Below are 19,140 nucleotides of genomic sequence, written 5' to 3'. Positions count from 1 at the left end.
GTTTATGTTGTCCTGAATGACAGATTCTTAATCATGTCGATTGTATGAAAGACCAGTGAAAATTTCAAGCTTTTATCTTTAACAGTTCTTTAGATCTTAAAACATTCAGTGTTCAAACATTGGCTCAGCTTTCGATGTTTGAAAAAATATTTAAGTATTTGCTTTATGAAGCTAAAATTTTCCAGCTCTCATTATATATGTTCAAACACTGGACCATAACATGTTCATGCAACTCAGAGATCCTAGAGCAGAAAATGTTGTCAGAGTTTGCTGATTTGAGATGGAATGGTCCACATGATTAATTTGATAAAAGTGGAAATTTGGAGGACTTTAACCTTTAATGAAACATTTCTGTGTTGTTAGAATAATACTTTTTAGGCATCTGAATATTATTTACATTTACTGAAGTACAAGTTCACAGTACTTTATCTGAGTACTTCAGGTACTGTGTGATTTGCAGCTTAAGATCCACCAGCAAAACTTCTTCTTTCGGGTGCTCCTTCTAGGGGTCACCACAGTGGATCATTTGCCTCCGCCTCACCCTGTCCCTAACACCCTCTTCTATCACACCAACCCTCCGCATGCTCTCCTTTTACAAACCTTCTCTGAGACCCCTCTATTTTCCTCCTGCCTGGAAGCTCCATCTTCAGCACCCTTTTCATCAGTGCCACCTTCTTTAAACCATACATCATACTAGGTCTCACTACTATCTTCTAAATCTTCCCTTTCACTCCTGCTGCTGTCTTTATGTTACAAATCACCCCTGACCTCCACCCTGCCTGTCCACTGCTTTGGTTGGTTCGCCAAAGCAATAGTATTTAAGATAAACCAGCAAAAAAAACAAAAAACAACAACAAAAAACGGTAATGAAAGATTAGAGTTAATGAACAAAGGAGGGAATCACCAATCAAGTATCATATTCGTAAATAACTCGTGTTTTGGTGCTTACGGATAATTTTGAATAGAGTCGTATTGTGCCACTCTCGCTGTCAGGTAAAGGTGTCGCCTGTAGATGGCACCCTCATACAATTAACTAGTCGGCACTCGGGGCCTGCCCCCAGCCAATCACAGCGCAGCTTTAAAGCAGTTCAATAAAGTTCGCTTTTTCCGCTGTGTGACTTCGCGCTAAGAGGAAACAGTCGCTTCTTGTCCGTGCAAAAGATGTGGGCGAACAAACCTACTCTGGCTGAATGTAACACAGTCAGGCTCGAAGTGACAGATACGAGCAAAAAGAGCCTGTTTTAAGGAAGGAACATGTATCTATGGCGCTTCTCCATCGCCATAACCCTCGGCTTGGTTTGGTATTGCTCAGACTGCGGACGCACACTGACTCAGTACTTATGTTTTCTTCTTTGCATTTCCACCCCGCTGCTGTCTGCAGTTAGCGGGCGAGAGAGCGGCACACAGACGGACGAAGAGGCGAAGGACGACCCAGTTCAGGTAGTTTGCGCAGTTGTTTGTGTTAAAACTAGTTGCAAAACCACCGTAGAAGTGTTAATAATTACAATTGTGAGCGTGAGGTGCGTTTTACAGTCACGTGATGGTATTTTGTATCACCTTATCACCCTTCTATGAATCACCGGTGAGGGTTGAAATGAGGGTTGTTGCTTGTTTTACTCATAATTTTAACAAAAGACCACACCAAAGCGTAGGTGGGTCATCTCCCATGTTTACACACATACCTGAACTCTGAAAATGTACATTAAAAATGAAAGTGTCCAGAGTCCTGCACTTTAATGCTGCAATTTTATAGCCCCTGGCTTTTAATTCAGTGTTCCTGTTTTCCAGGAAACTGTTGTTGATGACTTGATTGATGGAGACACACCGGACCTGGCTGTGCCGCTGGAGTCTCAGTATCCACACGTGAAGAGATCTTTGCAGCAAGGTGAAGCATGTCTTTTGCAGTGGAGTAATTTGTCTGTAGAGGACGGGACTGTGTCTGTCATTGCAGGTTAGCAGTGCTTTACACGAGGACCGAAAGTGAGGGGTCAAAGTCGGGCCTGTCTCAGCAGATTTTCAGTTCTGTTTTGACTTGATATAGTTGGAAAGAACAGTTTTGCGTTGACACAGACTGGAACTGGAGCTCCTGTTACACAGAATGTGGAGGGATTTCAAGGAAGAAAAAGCTAACCAGCACACCCACAGCAGATGGGTATGCTACACATCACTGTGGCTGTTAAGCAGGAAATAAGATGGAGGTTTTCATAAAGCTTTGTGTTTATTTATGCGCTTTTGAGCACTGGTAATTGGTTTGTGGTAAGCCCAGACCATATGAGGTTTTTAAACAGTTTTTCCTCTTCCTGCAGAGATCTGCAAACCTGTGACAAAGTAAAAAGATAATATAGCTTCTTTTTCTTCTTCCTGTTTTTATAATGATACAAATGAATATGCTGTCTACCATTTGGAGCTTATGTCTGTATCTATTGGGCACCACAAACATATCTAAAGTCACTCTAGAATATTTAATAAGAACACTTTTTAATTTTGCATAAATCTTGTTTCATTTTTATACAAACAAAATAGAAAAATGCCAGATAGTTTGCAGGTGTCTTGTACATTAAATATGCACCCACCTGGAAGTTTGATTGGTGCACCCGTTTAGCTGCCCCTAATTCAAAAATCTAATTGGCCAAATCGCATGGCAGCAACTCTGTATATTTAGCAATGCATACAAATCAAGGTGACCTGGTGACATTTGAAGTAGGCATGAGGAATGGGAAGAAAGGTGACTTTAAATTTCGTTGAATGTGACATAAGGTTTTGGTGCTACATGAGTTGGTCTGAGTATTTCGCAAACTGCGCATTTACTGGGGTTTTCACAGCTCTGTTAAGAGTTTACAGAAAATGGTCTGAAGAAAAAATATCCAGTGAGCAGCGGTTCCCTGGGCTTAAAATGCTTTGTTGATGCTAGAGGTCAGAGGAGAAGTTCGAGTCAGAGTTTGGAGTAAACAACATGAAAGCGTGGATTCATCCTGCCGAGTATCAACAGTTCTGGGTGGTGTTGACGATGTAATTGTGTAGGGGATATTTTCTTGGCACATTTTAGCGCTCTTAGTACCAACTGAGTATTGTTGAAATGCTACGGCTTATCTGAGTATAGTTGCTAACGATGTCCACCCTTTTATGATCACAGTGTGCCCATCTTCTGATGGTAGCTTCACATCATAGATGTAAGGCAGACAAATTTGCAGCTGTGGTGTGATGCTATCATGTCAATACGATTAAAATCTCTGAGGACTGTTTCAGCAAGTTGTGGAATCTGTGCAAAAAAGAAATATGGCTGTTCATAATGCAAAAGGAGTACTAGCAGGGTGTAACTAATGAAGTGGCCAGTTAATTGCTAAATATGAATAATTCTCAAATATCCCTGCAAATTAAATGAGAAACTGTAACAGCCCCACATTAACATTGTATTTGATGTTTCTCAGCGTATCTGTGAAATAAAACTGAAGTTGTGCTAATATCAAGAAAACAACAGCAAAAAACCTGCTAAGTGAATTCACAGCTGAGTAGCTGAACTCCAGATGGCCTGGTCTTCAAAATCTCGTCGCGGAAATGTGTGCCAAGATTTATATAAATAATTCTGGACTTCAGAAGTGGGAGCTTGAATTTTTCTTTAAAAAATAAATAAATAAAAAAAGCTTAAAAGTCAGCGCAGTTGTTGAATTTGATGCTCAGGAGGTGAGCATGGGAGCACAGTGTGAATGTAACTTTCCTTTGTGACTGACTTGCTGTGTGCCTGCTGTCCTCGCAGTGTTTGAATGCGCCTACGCTCAGCTCGTCCTGCCTTGGTACACCGTCCCCGAGTCGTGCGAGCAGCAGCCCCTGCACCAGGTTCTCAGCAGGGAATTCGACTTTGTAATCGACCGCATCATTGAAAGGGCCAAAGACTTTGATGTCTCCCACGCAGTCGTGGGCTCCATTCGGATTTTGACCCAGCACTTGCATAACGCGAAGCAGTCTGACAGGTGAAGCTTTACACTTTCTTTTATTTAATAGGATTCAGAATTCATGCTGTTGCTTCTTTGCACTCAGTAACATTTGAGAACTCTATAAATACCTCCAGTGTTTTTTATCACCTATGAATAATTTACTTTTTACTGTACCTTGCGATTATGCATTTTTCCTAAGGCACATAGTTTTAAGAGTAGTGTGCCACATCAGAATTAAGATTATGATCACGCACTTGTGGCGATAAACACTGAGCACTTACTCATAGTTGCTGTTCTTGTTCTTTTGCTTTCTCTTTCAGACAGCTCTTGTTTAGGTCCAGAGCAAAGGAGATTGCAGTTCTCCGAGAGCTCTCTGATGCTCTGGTATGTAACCTTTTCCCCAAATCTCTCTGGGGCCAAGAAGTCAACCGCTGTGCCTTAAATGAGATCATTGCCTTAAAGGGTAAGGAAGCATTAAATCATCTCTGCAGCAACAGTCTTATATAAGGACTAAGCCTCACATGAATTCTTTGAGGAGTGCGAGTTGTGTGTAATCCCTTATTGTCAGTGGCATTGTAGAGCTTAGACATGAATCTTAGGTTACATAAAAAGAAGGCTCCTTCTGCAGTGATCTGCCAATCCCCCCCTCAGGGTTTTGTCATTTTTATAGTAACAGATGAAATGCTTCATCCGGAGAGAGACTTGCTGTGGGGTAGGTTTTTGCAATTACGCATGTTGTTCAGTGACAATAAGTGATTTTTACAGCTGTGCTGTTTGGTGGTTAGAAAGTGCTAATTTCTGGCAACTGCTCATAGATCTGTAACTAAAAGATTTGGAGTAGTTGGCAATGTTATTTGTAGCTTCAGTGTTGCAGTAAAAATTCTGAATACTCATTTACTCTAGCAATATGGTTTGTTTTATCAATTCCAGTTATTCATTTCACAGAGGAGTTGATGTGACACCTTTAAACACTTAATATTTTGAGGAAATGCTTTAATTTTCTCTTATTGCAAGTTTTATGCGAGCACTGTCTTAAATATAAAGCTGGAACCAGCATGTTGTATCTTGCATAATATGTGTAAAATCCGAAGTGTGCATGACACGTGCTTCTTTTATGGGGATTGTAGGGTCTGTATGCATAAGTATCAGGGGTGTGTCTAGCGCTGCTTTTCTGCTGGCTATTTTGAAGGTGCAAGTGGCTTTGTTACTGCTTCTCCTTTGGATTATCACCAAACCTCAACGCTTGCACGTGCAATACATACATGCTTAAGTAAAGTACCACCAGAATTACCTCTGAGAAATACACCTACAGTATTTGGTAACTAGAATAATCAGGTTGCTGATCAGTTGGGTCATTACTTTTCTTGTTTTACTGATAGTCTGGTTAAAGCTCCATTCCAAAGACCTAACTCAAGGGATGAACCAGTGTTGTATGAACAGGCAACTTTGCAAAGAACCCATTTTGAATTGTGCTTTCAGGGACTTTGTTGCTAACAGCATGTGACAAAAACTCGTCATTTGTTCCCATTTCTTTTGCTGAATTTATGAAAAACCCCAAAGACAACACAGTTTGACAGCAACAACAAGGTGATTCTCAAAGAATTCAAATTTGGCAACATATTTTGGCATGCTGTGCAGTGTCTTTAGTTAAAAAAATAATAATAAATAAATAAATAATAATAAAAATGAGTAAACTGGACAAGTAGAGGGTGGGTGTCAGGCACTCTTTCATATGAAAAGGAAACTAACAGAAAAGACTGTAGCCCTCTATTTTCTAGCACCCCATACTACCATAAATTGAACGAGTAGTTAAGGAAATAGATGGATAGAAATCTAGATTTCAACACTTCCAAGTGGAAACTGAGTGGGTGTGTGTGTGTGGGGGGGGTACGCTTTTTAATTCCTTACATGCTCTCAAAAGTTGGCTGATTTAGTTTGTTTACTGATAATCCAGGTTTTTAGGCTTTGTGGGTAACTCAGTGGTAGCTCCCCATCAAAACACAAACTGAAGGGTGTTCAAACCACAAAAGCAGATTAATTAACATATAAATGATTTGTTTTTGTCTTACAAGCTTTCATAATGAGAAAAGGCAAATTTATATTTTAAATGAAAAAGCCTTTTAATCGAGGCTACATAACAGCAAAAAACCTTTGAATGAATACAACAAACTCATACAGCGGTTGGAACAAAACCCCTAAAAAGTCAAGTTGCATGTAATTTGCAAAGCAGTTTAAGTGCAGTGTTAAACGGTGAATGTTTTGTCTTAAACGCCTGCGTGGGAGTCCTAGGTTACTGCGATGCTGCAAAGCTAACTGGAGAGTCGCCAACAGGCTGTGACAGTTGCTACTCTTGTGGGACCTGCTTAGCAAAAAATGCAATCTGACTCGAGCCGCCATAACTCAAGGCTGAATTTAGAGGTTTTTAAACAGTTGAGGATGCTGCCCATCAACTCAGTTTTCCTGGCAGCAACTTGCCAGCCACCTCAAGAGCTATGAGGCGTAGGTAACACAACCTTGCAGGATTACACTAAACTAACAACTAACCAGGAGGCCACTGTTAAGTGTTATTTATTCAGGCATATTGCAGGGATTTCGGGCTTCTCACCAAAAAATGAGTGCATTTCCCAGTACATTTAGCCAGTCATTTAACTGTTGGAGCTACAATTACTGATCAAATAGCAATATTAGTGATTCAAACAGGACCGTGTATTAATGTTGGCTGTTTTCTCAGGATTGGGACATTTGGTTGCATGGCTGTCTGACCCCGACAATCTGAACCAGCTAGTGGTGAGCCAGCTTGCCATCGTGACATCCAAAAACTCAGTGGAGGAGCTCTATGGATCAGACACTGAAAAAGCCTCTCTGGCTTCACAGGAGAGCAAAGGCGAGGGGGGAGATAGTGATGTGTGAGTGGCTGTCATCTTTTGCACCCCGCTGACTTGACTGAACCGTAGTGAGCCTCAAAGCAATGACTGTAACTGCCACCTTCTGCGTCTGAAATTGGAATTGACCTGGATTTGTTTGGTGGCTTTTTTTTTTTCTTCTCTCCCCCCGCAGGAGCTCGCACGGCACAGGGAATTCAGACGGCACCAGGACCAAGGGTAAAGGGAAAGGTGTGTTTAGTGATCGAATTGTAGCAGCTTATTCAATCCAAAGCTCTGTGAAACTGTGGGAAATGGTACATGCGGTTTCTAGTTTTATCCTTTTACCAGCAAGAAAACATTTTAAACTTGAGGGAGAAGGCAGATGGAGTGGGTGGTGGGTGTTCTGAGGCTAGATGACCGCGCTTGTGCAATGTCTTGTACTACAACTGTTTGATGAATGTGTTGCGAGCTATGTGACATGTTGATTTCCTTTACCAGCCTCCCTTTCAGTGCAGAATTAGTCCCCTGTTTATCTTGCTTGTGTGTCCAGAAGGCTAATTACACAAACCTCAAGCAGAATGCCAAATAATTCCTGCCATGTCTTCATGCAACTCTGATCAATCCAACAGTAATGATGTCTTAATAAGAATGGATTATGTCAGGATAATGAACCTTGTGATATGATAAATATACAAATCTTCTCCAATGGTTGCATCAGAAACACTCATCTGTTATAATCTCTGACATTTATTTCAGTCTGATGTGATTTTTATTAATTGTTATGCTGTCACATAGATCATAAAATTGAAAGGCTGATCATGCTTGCCTGCTGTCATGCCTAACTGAGCACGTGCTGTTTTGAGACTACTTTTTCTCTCACATTGTCTCACCACCCACTGTTGCTACACTTCCTCACAATGCAAGTGTATTCCTGTTTTTCAGCCAAAGTGGTGTTCATTATCGAGAGTTCGTTATTGTATACAAATGCATATTCGAGAGGGGGACATAATTTGAGTATAAATGTGAGTGAAAATAAAGATGTCTCTCTCGCAATGTAATGTATGTGTTTTGGGCTTTTTTCTTTTCTATTTTAGGCAACAAGTTAAAGGAAGGATGGTCAAAGTTTGTGCACAAGATAAAGTTAAAGAAAGCCAAGAAAAAGAAGATGAAAAAGATGGAGCAGGAGCGGTTGCTGAAGATCACAGCCTACAGGGGAGACTTGTCCAGCGATGACAATGTCAGCAGCAGGGAGGGCTCCATTCGCAGCCAGGAGGAGGAAGACTCTGACGGGGTAAGGCTGCTTCATATAATGCAGTGTTATAAAATGAAGACAATAATTTGCCAGACATAACAGATTCATTACTGCTTTTGGCCATACGAAATTAGGAAGATGGTGATCTGGAGGACTACCTGACAGCCGTTCAGGAGGACATGATCGAATTCAAGCTGTCATATGAGATGTGGCGCGTTGGCCGCTGGGCTGTCAGCATCCCGAATGTGAGTTATAAATATCAGTGACAGTGTGGAAAGTCCTGGAGGCTTGTTATCTGTCTGCAGAGGCCTTGTAATAGCAAGCACAATGTCCTTGGGTGACATGTTAAAGTTTTGAGCTGGATTTTTTTTTTTTTAACAGTAGTTTACTACATTGTAGGCTGACTGGGAGGATGAGAAGCTAATCTTCACTGTTCACCTGGAGGAAAAAGACAGTCCTGAGAACCTCCAATGGGACATCAAGAAGAGCTACATGGATATTGTACACTTCAGCAACAGATGGCAGGTAAAAGGACAAATGAAAGTTCTGTTTTGTTGTATCTTTGTTCCCAGTTTTCTCCCTTAAACTGGTTTGTTGACTTCTGATTTGCACAGTTATATTGTAAGGTACAAGACGCTACAATTTTACAGAGAAAACCCCAAAAATCAAAGGTTTTGGTCCACACTGACACGATGGCATCACACAGTTCCTGCGGTTGGGTGCACATTAATCATGTCAATCTTCCATTCCACCACATCCGAAGGGTGCCCATACTGGATTGACATCTGGAGATTGTGGAGGCCATTGTTGTGTTCACTATAAATGGCCTGTATTTGTATAGCGCTTTACACATCCAGTCATCCACCCATTCACACACACATTCACACACTGGTGATGGCAAGCTACACTAAACCAGTTTGAGATGATTTGAGCTTTGTAATGTGGTGTACTATCAGAAGATTATGTGTAAAGTGCATCTCAGCACCATTACAGCAGCACCACTAGCCTGAACCGTTGATTCAAGGTAAGGATGGATCCATGCCATCCAGAAGTTGCAGCAGAAAAGGACTCATAAGAGCAGGCAGTGCTTTCCCAGTCGCTGTTTTCCTTTTTTGGTGGGGCTGCGGGACTTGTAGCCCGAGTTCCCTTAGCAGAAATGATTGAAACCCAGTGTGGTCTTCTGCTGCTGTAGTTTATCTGCATGTTGCTTGTTCAGAGATGCTACTCTGCATGCCTTGGTTGTAACTTTACGTTCCTATAAACTCAAACAGTCTGGCCATTCTCCTTTGGCCACTGGCATCATCAAGACATTTTCACCCAGAGAGCTGATGCTGAGTGGATATTTTCTTTTTCCTTTGAACACTAGAGATGGTTGTGGGAAAATTCACAGGAGAGCAGCAGTGTCTGAAATATTCAGATCAGCCCATCTGTCACCAAAAAACTGACAAATTCCAAATTCAAAGACTGTTAAATTGCCTTTCTTTCTCATTCTGATCCTCGGTTTGAACTACAGCAGATTGTCTTGACTATGTCTACGTGCATCGACTGCCATGTGATTGGCCGATTAGATATTTGTACTAAGAAGCAGTTAAACAGATTTATGTAACGAATTGCTCAATGTGTAGTTATCATAAATAGAATAAAGTATTAGCTGAATTTCATTCCTCCCTGTCATTATGTTAAAGCCATTAACTGAGGAAGAAGGAAAATCACAACCACAACTACTTTTTTGGTCCTCCTAAAAGTGGTAAAAATGACACACTACACTTAGACTTTTAGAACCGTTTGAAATCAAGAAAAACCTGGTGGGCTGGATTTTATTTTATTTTTTAACTGACAGGTCACAAAGAGTGAGAATAAATGGGGATCTGTCGGACTCAGTGTTCTCCTCCACAGGATCTCCTCAAGGGTGCGTCTTATCACCCTTATCATTCATTCTCTATACAAACGTGTGTCAGAGCAGATATGAAAACAGGGCCATCATTAAATATGCAGAGGACTCTGTTATTGTCAGCTTACTGAAAGAGGGTGAAACTAACCACGGTCCAGCCATTGATGACTTTGTTCAGTGGTGTGAGGAGTCTTATCTCCAGTTGAACGTATCTAAAACAAAAGATATGGTTATTGATTTTAGGAAACAACAAAATGGGTACGAGTCACTTTAATTAAAGGTTAGAAAATAGAGCAAGTACAATCATATAAATATCTTGGCACCATAATCAATGAAAAACTGAATTTTGATCAGAATTGCAAAACAGTTTGTAAAAAGGGTCACCAGCACCTTCACTGCCTCAGGAAACTTGCTCATTTCCACATTGGCCAAAATTTTTTTTAGCTTCGTTTTATCGTTCTTTTGTTGAGTCTGTTTTATCCTTTGTTTGGTGGCATGGGTTGGTCAGACCTCTGTCACAGAGAAAAACTTACTGAATCTGATAGGTGAGCCACAGTCTTGTTTAGCCTCCCTGTACTCTAAACAGGCTTTATAAATCCTTAAAAATGGTTCCCATCCTCTACGGGGTGAATTTCAGCTTCTTTCCTCAGGACAAAGCGTTATAAAAACAGCTTTGTCCCTGTTGCTGTTACTGAATTAAATAAGAACAGTTTTTGATTCGAAACGTTAAATTACTATATATGTGCTACAGTGAGGTTTATATTTATTAGGTATGTCTGTTTTTGAAGGGATGCCAAATGCTATCATTTTTCTGTAAAGCAAATTTACCTTGCGTATGGGTATAAATAAAGTTACCTTACCTAGATTTACTTGTCACTGGATTTATTTCCCTTCCTTTCACTAAGCTGAACTGTGTTTGGGGAGCTACGGAGAGTCTTGTTGAATGAAATCAATTATTGGCTTGATCCTCTGTGAATTGAATGATTATCTGAGTCATTGACTTCGCATGCAGGGAGGCACTGTGAAGCAATGTTTAGCACCGTCACTTCAGAGCAAGAATGTTCCTGGTGCAATCCTCCCATGTGCCTGCGTGGTTTTCCTCTGGATATTTGAGCTTCCTCCCACAGTCCAAAGACATGGTGATTTGACTAGATGTGACTGTGAGAGAATCTGTGTCTCCTTGTGTAGGCACTGTGGTGGATTTAAGGTGGTGGATTTAAGGTGGATGGATGATCATGTCCAAGTTGCATGCAAGCAAACGAGATAATGATACAGAAGTGAGGGGACGTCAATCACCTTTTCAATTAGTGTCTGTCACTTGGTTTTTAAAAAGTGCTTGTCAGTGAGCGATGAGAAGGCAAGCTATGTCCTCAAATCAAATGTCTAAAGGACAAGTTTTCATTCCAAATAAAACTTCTACCCATTTTAAGTCGTCCTTTCTCCCTATGCTGGTTTAGAAAAGTTTCAGTCTTGTACCAAAAACAGTGCAACTTGGGAAGATGTAAGTGAAGCCTCATGTTAAATTCAGATCAGCTTTAAAATGCACTTTTTTTTTTTTTTTTTTTGTTTACATAGGATGGATTCTGACTCTGTGTATATGTGGACATAGAATAGTGTAGACAGACTTTGCTGGTGGTTTCTACAGGTTAGGATGCTAGGAGTGCCACCGCTGCGGTGTGCATAGGCAATAAAAAGGTCTTCGTCACATAAAAATAAAAAAAAAGAGAAATAAAATACAAAATAAGCACACCATGCTCTTATGTTTTAATTATATTTCATCTTTACATTGTAAATGTAACATTAGTGTTATCTCATGAAAGACTTGATAATTTTGGCATTTTCATTTACATTCAGGGAAGCATTGACTCAAGAGTTGAGGTGGAGCTGGTGTGAACAACAGTGCATGTATTAACTTCTTGGTAGCAGTATAGTGAGACTGCATTTCCTAAGAATTAAATGAGTGACCTATTATTTTGAAATGCCACGCGCGCTTTTTCAGTCTGTATTCATTACGAGACGTTCCCAGCAGCCGAAATGTCAGCATGAAACATTGAGAAATGTTTTCAGTTATATTGACTAGTATTTGCCCATTCTACACTATTATTATTTTAATTATTATCATTAGTCAGAGGTGATTCCAACATCATGTAACTGAAGCTTTGTGGATGTAAATGAAATGTTGTTATACTGATATCAAAATGATACGGATGCTTTTCTAAGGTGCATAGATGCTACAGATGAGTTGTTTAGCACGTTGTTAGGTAGTTACTAGGCAACATCATAACGTGCTAAAGATAAGAAACTTCAGATGCCTGAGCTTGCACAAATCCTCATCACGTACGAGGAGTTCACAGGTGAACACAGCGCTTTGATGACCACCTGTTACAGTTCTAAGCCTTCAACTGTAAAAACTGATTAAGGTCTCTTAGGTCAGCTTTAGGCTTTTAATTATGGTTTTTTTTTCCTTGTCTTTATCCAGGACTCCACCAGCCTACCTGGGGTCTTGGTGCTGGAGGACATGGAGGTCAACGATAAAGTTAAAGAAGAAGCAAGAGTATCAGTGGAGCACTTCCTGCAAGTGAGAGAGATCACAAGGCTCGGATATGTTGATAGATAAACACTTAAAGTGTGTCATGTCTTAACAATGTGTCATTTTCCTTCCCAGGAACTGGTTTCCGATAATCTGATCGGCCACACTCAACCAGTATTTCAGTTCCTCTGCCCGCTTGACAAACTCCTGAATGAGGAGAAACATGGAGGCGTTTGGGGCCTGCTCAGCGGCTTGGCTTACTTCCTCACTCCCAGCTACGAAGAAGATGAGGTAATGTTTCACTGCCACTTGTAATCAACTAGTCATTTTAGAGTGTTTCCAAGGTAACGGAGTTTTGCTTTTAGTTCTGGTAATATTAAGAATGATTTCATCGAGGTTTCTGAAATCTCGTAATGTTGAAAAACTGTCAGATGGGATAAGAGCACAGAAGCAGACAGACTTGTGGAGTATGCCACATCAGTTTCTGGGCACACCTGATTGATTGTGCCCTGGTGATCTTCAGCCCAGCTGTCATGGGATGAGAGGTATATGACCAACTAACTAAACAAAAATTTGGGGTAGTCTAAACCTGCCATTAGACACTTATATTTCGGAGAAAGCAAAAGAAAAAATGATTACTCAAACTGTCAGCTGTAAACGTCGCTCAGAGTGACTTCCTGGTTAATATTGACCTGATTTCAGTTGTAGACACAGATGCACACACTGATTTCCTGTGCAAAGAGAGATTATTTTAAGCAAAGGTGACCACCGTTTCCAAAAAAAAAGTAATTTGGATCATTTTGATAAACTCTTGGCCTATGTATAACTTGTCTGATTGTATGACTGCTTCTGTTGGACTTACTGTAGTGCTGCTGCGTTCAACATTTATTTAGACAAATTTATTTTAGAATCAATAAAACAATAACCAGAATCGGCGTCTCTCTTGTAGTGCGAAACTATTCATTTCTACCTTCTGTCTTTTTAAGGATATTTAAATTAATTTCTAAATTGCAAACTCAAAACAGAAGTTAAATCTGATACGATGGGAAGCTTTAGAAACAGTTAAGAACAGTTTTTATTGATTTTTAGCTGCTTTTTTTTTTTTTTACTTTTTGTTATAAGAAAGTGGTGCTAATGGTTGTAACCTCTGGCTCCAAGAGAAAGTGTGGAAGAAAAAAATACCATCTTAACAACTTTAAAAACATCCTTTTGATTTCTTTGCAATATTAGCTTTCCTTTTCATTGAACATCAGATGGACATTTATAGATGGTGATATTTGCTCTGATATCTACAGGTGCCGTTATTGCTCGTGTACAGTTGGTTTATAAATTATAATTATATTGCCACATTTGGAAATTGGCAGTGGGTAGAGATCAGTAGCCACTGCCATAATTTAAAATGAATTAAACTAAAAGGCTTGCATGGGTTTTCTGCAGCTACTCCAGCTTACTCCCACAGGGCCGGTGTTATTGACTGTAGGTGTGAAGCACAACTCCAGATTGAAGACCAAAAGATTTGGCATAAAAAGCACAGCCACTGCCTGCTGTGGACAGTTTACCACACAGTTTCACTTCAGTTCTTTGTGTGTTTATAATTTTGCCTCATCAACGCTGGCTGACTGACGAACAACAGCACAAGCAACCGTGATCCACGGGCCGGTTGTACCACACACTGTACAGTGTCTATCTGGCAACAGAGCTATTTGTAGGCAGACGGGCCATCCCCAGCTAGTGGACAGTGAACGTGCTACATCTGCTGGACTATAAAATCCACTTGAATGGTTGGTTGTCTCTCTGACCCCTGTAATAGAATGGAGACTGCCCAGGCTGGGCTCTGCCTCTTGTCCTATGACAGCTGGTGTAGGCTTCAGCTTCTCCACTTTTATGGAGCGAATTGGAAATAAATTCCCAGTATAGTTGTCACAAAAGAGGAAAACAAAAATGCTATGCAGTTTTAAAAATGTAAAACCTTTTGAAAAGATGGGAATTGACTACCGACGGGTAAAATGTGGTATAGCTTCAAGGTGTGAAAAGAAGTCCCTCAAAGCAACGTGGAAGAACCTTAAACCTGCATTCTTTTTAATGGCCATCAGGGGGCAATACCTGTAGTTGTGAAAAGATTTCTAAAGGACTAGAAAACCTTGAGGACTTAAACTATATAAACTGACTTTGTTTTGTTCAATATGACCCAAAACCCAGTGACAGCGTTGTAAACTTTGGTCATTCTAAGTGTGGGAATTATCTGCAGAATGCTTATTGGGAGGATCTTTTGGGGAAGGTAAAGCAGGTCAGTAGGGAAGTAGTGATGTACAGTGGTACCCATAGCTAGTGCACATACACCCATAGTGAAGTTGAATTTTGGTCTGCTGGTTCACATAATTCAACTTGATAGCCTGCAAATGCATGTTGGTAGCATCTGTCTAAAGGTCAAACTGAGAAAATGTTGTAGACTTCTTCTAGAGCTGCAGAAATGATGTACAGCATTTCATGTAACAAGAAACATCATGTAGACGTGATGTAATTCCCCTTTAAATATTTCTTAGTGAGCAAACGTATGGATTCATTTAGTCTCAGCTCTGTCGTGGAGTACAGTCAGAAAGGCCAGTGCCTCAGGGACAGCCTTCACAAAGAGATTGTTTTGTTTACTTTGCAGAACTCGAGCATGCAGCCCGGAGCCCCAGATGAAAACACAATGTCATCTCTGCAACTAGAATCAACAGCTCAGTCTTTGGAGAACCACAGTGCCTCTGATGTCCCCAGTCAAACTCTTCCATCTATTATTATCTCCCAGTACGATTCCCCTTTAGAACTGCCTGAGGAGACTGACATTAATCCACAGCCTTCTGTTGACTCAAAGTCCTCAAATGAAAATGGCTCCCAAGAAAAAAACGAGGATTCTGATAATCCCTTAACCTCTCACTTTAAAACACTCTTCAAAGGATTTGGCCGATATAGATCACACGAGTCTCTGGCCTCAACAAAAAACGGCAGTGCGGAAGATGTGCCCGACTTGGGCTTGCAGCGGGAGGGTCCAGAGGGCTCGTCGTGGCTTCACTTCAGTGCGAGGTCCAATAAAAGGGAGAAAACGTGTTTTAGGTCCGGAGGACTGTACAAGGCGAAAGGAAAGGAGGCACAGGCTACACTGCAGAGAGGGGACAACTCCCAGGCTCTAAAGAACCAAGTCAACAGGGAACAGCCGGAGGCGACCAAAGCCATATTTGATCTGCTGAAAGAAATATCCGGTTTGTTTTAATGTTTAAAGCCACTTTGTACTGTCATGTATACTTCACTCACTGCTTTGGTTCATTTCAGTACAAGAACAAAATTAACCTGTAGAGACTTGAAACTTGCCTGAGAAAGTTAATCCTTTGTAGTGAGTATTTGGTCTGTGTGAACTGTCACGTGGTATTTTAAGGTGAGAGCATGGCTTGTTTTTAAAAGCCCAAGAGTGGTGTATTCACTCTCTCACACAATGAAGGGCTGACAGCTGGCAGCCGCATTATGTTCTCAAAAGATTTTCTGCAAAAATAAAAACCTTTTTGCTTCGACGGTGCAGATTAAAATCGTGCAGGTCACAAAAGAAGTCTTAGACAAAAGTGCAGCCTTGATGTTCGCTGTGATGATTTATCAACCTCAGGCAAACCTCACAATCATGAAAGCCCCCCCCCCCCCCCCCCCCCCAGTACTGAAATAAACTGCAACAAGCTCAAAGGCAGAAAAATGTCTGTTTATATTCTTTATGATAAAAGCTGTGGTAGTTCAGAACATCTATTCTATTTGATATGTTTTGACACTTAAATTGGATTACATTGTATCTTTTTTATAATTTGGCACTTTGAGAGAGTTAACAAGCCAATTTTATTTTTATAGCTTAAACCTACAAATTGGAGATTTGCCTCTGGGCTTTACAGTGGTGTTGTACCTCATGTTATGCAGACGTCCATCTGTGCAGCTACAGCTTGATGTGCAGATGAACAGAATTATTAGCCCACCTATGACAGTATTCCCCAAGAGGTGTTAAACAGAGTGAGGAATGTTTTTAGCACAGGTAAACATCAAAGTTTTATTTTAGATGATTACATTATTTTTACTTTGCACACAGAAATAAAAGACAAACTACCAGGGGCCAAATGATTAACCCCACTGATGCCAACAGTCAGTTGTGATTGGTTTTTGTTGGACAGCCTGCCGTCGTTGACAGTTTTCAACAAGTCTTGCATGCGTCTCCTGAGCAGTCGCAGCCCATTCTTCTTCATCTCTTTAGTTCTTCCAGATTTTATGATCTTTTAGTCATCCAATTTAATGGGACACGACTGGTTACTGTCATGTTGGAAGACAAAGCAATAACCCACACCCAGTTTTGCTGCTGACTGCTTGAGGTTTTCTGTCAGAATTATTCACATATCCATCCTTCTTTACGATTCCTTCCACCTTGACCAGATTCCCAGTTTCAGCATTCGGGCACCGTTATACTCCCACCACTATTTCACTGTGGGTTCTGTGTTCTTCGGCTTGTACACCTCTGCTGTGTTTCTCCAAACATAAGCAGCATCTGTTTGTTCAAATGGCTCTAGTTTCACTTCATCTGTCTACAGGACAAACTTCCAGTATAGATAATCTTTCTCCAGGTTGTCCTTAAGCTTACTTTAGTCTGGCTTGAAGTTGTTTCTCCTGCAAAAACCTTGGTCTTCTTTAAGCCTACAGTTCCCATATTGGCCAAGTCATGACAGTTGTTCTTTAGTCACATCGCTCACTAGTTTCCTTTCCACACTCTTCCCATCTCTGGCAGGTTTGTTCTTTATTGTGTGGCTTATTGAGTTTCTTGATGATACTTCTCGCACCAGTTCTTGACATGTGGAAATGCTGTGATAACTTTGTATATCCATCCCCTGCTTTGTGAGCATCAACAATTCTTTTTCTCAAGTCCAAACTGATTTCTTTTGTTTTTGGCACAGTGCTTTCTCAAATGACAGCTCAAATCTTTGAAGAAGTTTTTCATACTGTGTGTAAATTGGAAGATAACCTTCATTTTTAACTTGACTTTATAAGCACTGAGAATTACAAAGGTAAAGCCTGTCTCTGCACAGCAGCAGGGGGGCTAATAATACTGGCCCTTTTTTTTTTTTTTTTTTGTTTTCCTGAAATAAGTAAAGTTAAGACAAGCTAAAAACATGCAACATAGTGCTACTCTAAGATGACACTAACACTCTTATTTCTCTTACAGGAAACTCCTTCCTCATAAATATCTTCGACACTGTTCTGAAACCTTTTATGCCCATTCTGAAAAAGTAAGTGGCACCAGCGCGCTCCCACAGGTCAAACATTGTTATATCCCGGTCTATGAATGACTCATGAGTTTTGCATATTTTTCTCCAGGAAAGTGAACTCGTTCCTAAGAAAGGTGAACCCAACACAGGCGCAGATGGCTTCGTACATCGACAACCTGCGCAGCAAACTGTGGCCAGAGTCTCCTCCACCAACGCCTCATCCTCCTCGTACCGATGAGGAGAAGGACGAGACCAGGGATCGAGCGCATAACCTCATCAATGCCAAATGTAACAACACCTCTTTGCAGTGCAGCAGTTGATTTGGCACTTAATAATCCATCTAAAGTTTTTTTTGTTTTTTTGTCTTTGCCATAGATTCAAATGTTTTGTTCCTGAAGAAGACGGACATGGAGTCTGTGTTCAATCTTTTCCAGGACAGAGAGGAAAACAAAACCCTGGTTTACGTGAGTATCCAAACTTCCTTTTTCAGCACACCTCATTTTTTGTATCAAATTCTCACTTTTCACTGTATGTTGCACGTAAATCTTTGTTCTTTCTCACGTCTCCACTCCCGTAACAGATGCTCCTGTCATTTCTGTTGAGAGAATTTCTCCCCAGTGAGTTTTCACTGAATGAGAGTGCTGCTGTTCTGCAAAAAGTGACCGGCTCCACCAGCTGATCGGTGACCGCCTGTTTTTACCTGTGCTGAAGTTTTTAAAGTATCCAGTTATTTATTAATCATCTTAAAGTGCCTTAAAATGTTTGAGACCACATGTTTCGCAGCCTTTGCATACGTATATAATTTTTACTTCAAAAGTACTGTGAATATTTTGTATTGTGAACTGCTTTTGTATACCTTCACATGTCAGGTTAATGAATTGTGACTGGTGTGTACTGGAAAACATTCTTTGTGGGAGCCAACTTAACTTTTATTGTTGACCTCAAGAGAAGAAAGTGGCCTATACGTTATATTTACAGGTTGAATTTCACTCTGCATGATTTAATAATTGTTTTTCAAAAAATGTTTTCACTTTGAGAGTTTCTGTATGGTTTATACTCTGTTAGAGTTAACTTTTTTTCAACTATTGTGAAAACAAAACATGTCACAATTTAAAATTGCCTAAATGTGTCAAACCGCTGCCGGCACAGCTGTCAGTGGAAACTTGAAATTATGCAAATGTGAATTGTTCCAAATAAAATATTTTAATAAAGGTTATATCCGTCTTTGTGTATAACTTAAAATTAGACTGAAACTGTGTAAATGTGAGCTCTAAATTTGTTTCTGATACCAGCAGCACATTTTCTTTGAAGCAAAACCTGAGTAAAAGATGATTCATGCGGTTTAAATGGGTTAATCCTCTAAGGGAAATCGCGTTAGTGAAGTGTGAGGTGTATGAAAATAAT

General features: G+C 40.4%; 1 protein-coding gene across 1 annotated transcript; it reads left to right on the top strand.

The window, feature by feature from the left end:
• The first annotated feature begins 1,098 nt into the window (after nt 1–1,098).
• si:rp71-46j2.7 (uncharacterized) lies at nt 1,099–18,952 on the top strand. Its single transcript, XM_004545890.6, has 16 exons — nt 1,099–1,440; nt 1,789–1,885; nt 3,755–3,968; nt 4,253–4,395; nt 6,664–6,838; nt 6,990–7,045; nt 7,891–8,087; nt 8,183–8,293; nt 8,448–8,573; nt 12,419–12,517; nt 12,605–12,760; nt 15,123–15,711; nt 17,694–17,757; nt 17,846–18,024; nt 18,112–18,200; nt 18,317–18,952. The coding sequence occupies exons 1-16, from the start codon at nt 1,255–1,257 to the stop codon at nt 18,413–18,415; spliced, it is 2,580 nt and encodes an 859-aa protein (XP_004545947.3). The 5' UTR covers nt 1,099–1,254; the 3' UTR covers nt 18,416–18,952.
• The last annotated feature ends 188 nt before the right edge of the window (nt 18,953–19,140 follow it).

The sequence above is a fragment of the Maylandia zebra genome, linkage group LG2 (genome assembly GCF_041146795.1).
Source record: "Maylandia zebra isolate NMK-2024a linkage group LG2, Mzebra_GT3a, whole genome shotgun sequence".
Classification (NCBI taxonomy): domain Eukaryota; kingdom Metazoa; phylum Chordata; class Actinopteri; order Cichliformes; family Cichlidae; genus Maylandia; species Maylandia zebra.
Note: the sequence above shows the minus strand (reverse complement) of the source record. Positions and strands in the feature narration are given on the sequence as shown.

Bases quoted from the DNA above. Each gene is read 5' to 3' on its own strand.
- si:rp71-46j2.7 (XM_004545890.6), top strand. From the start codon at position 1,255: ATGTATCTATGGCGCTTCTCCATCGCCATAACCCTCGGCTTGGTTTGG. The intron at 1,886-3,754 runs GTGAAGCATGTC...CTGTCCTCGCAG, and splicing joins GAAGAGATCTTTGCAGCAAG to TGTTTGAATGCGCCTACGCT. The intron at 6,839-6,989 runs GTGAGTGGCTGT...CTCCCCCCGCAG, and splicing joins GAGGGGGGAGATAGTGATGT to GAGCTCGCACGGCACAGGGA.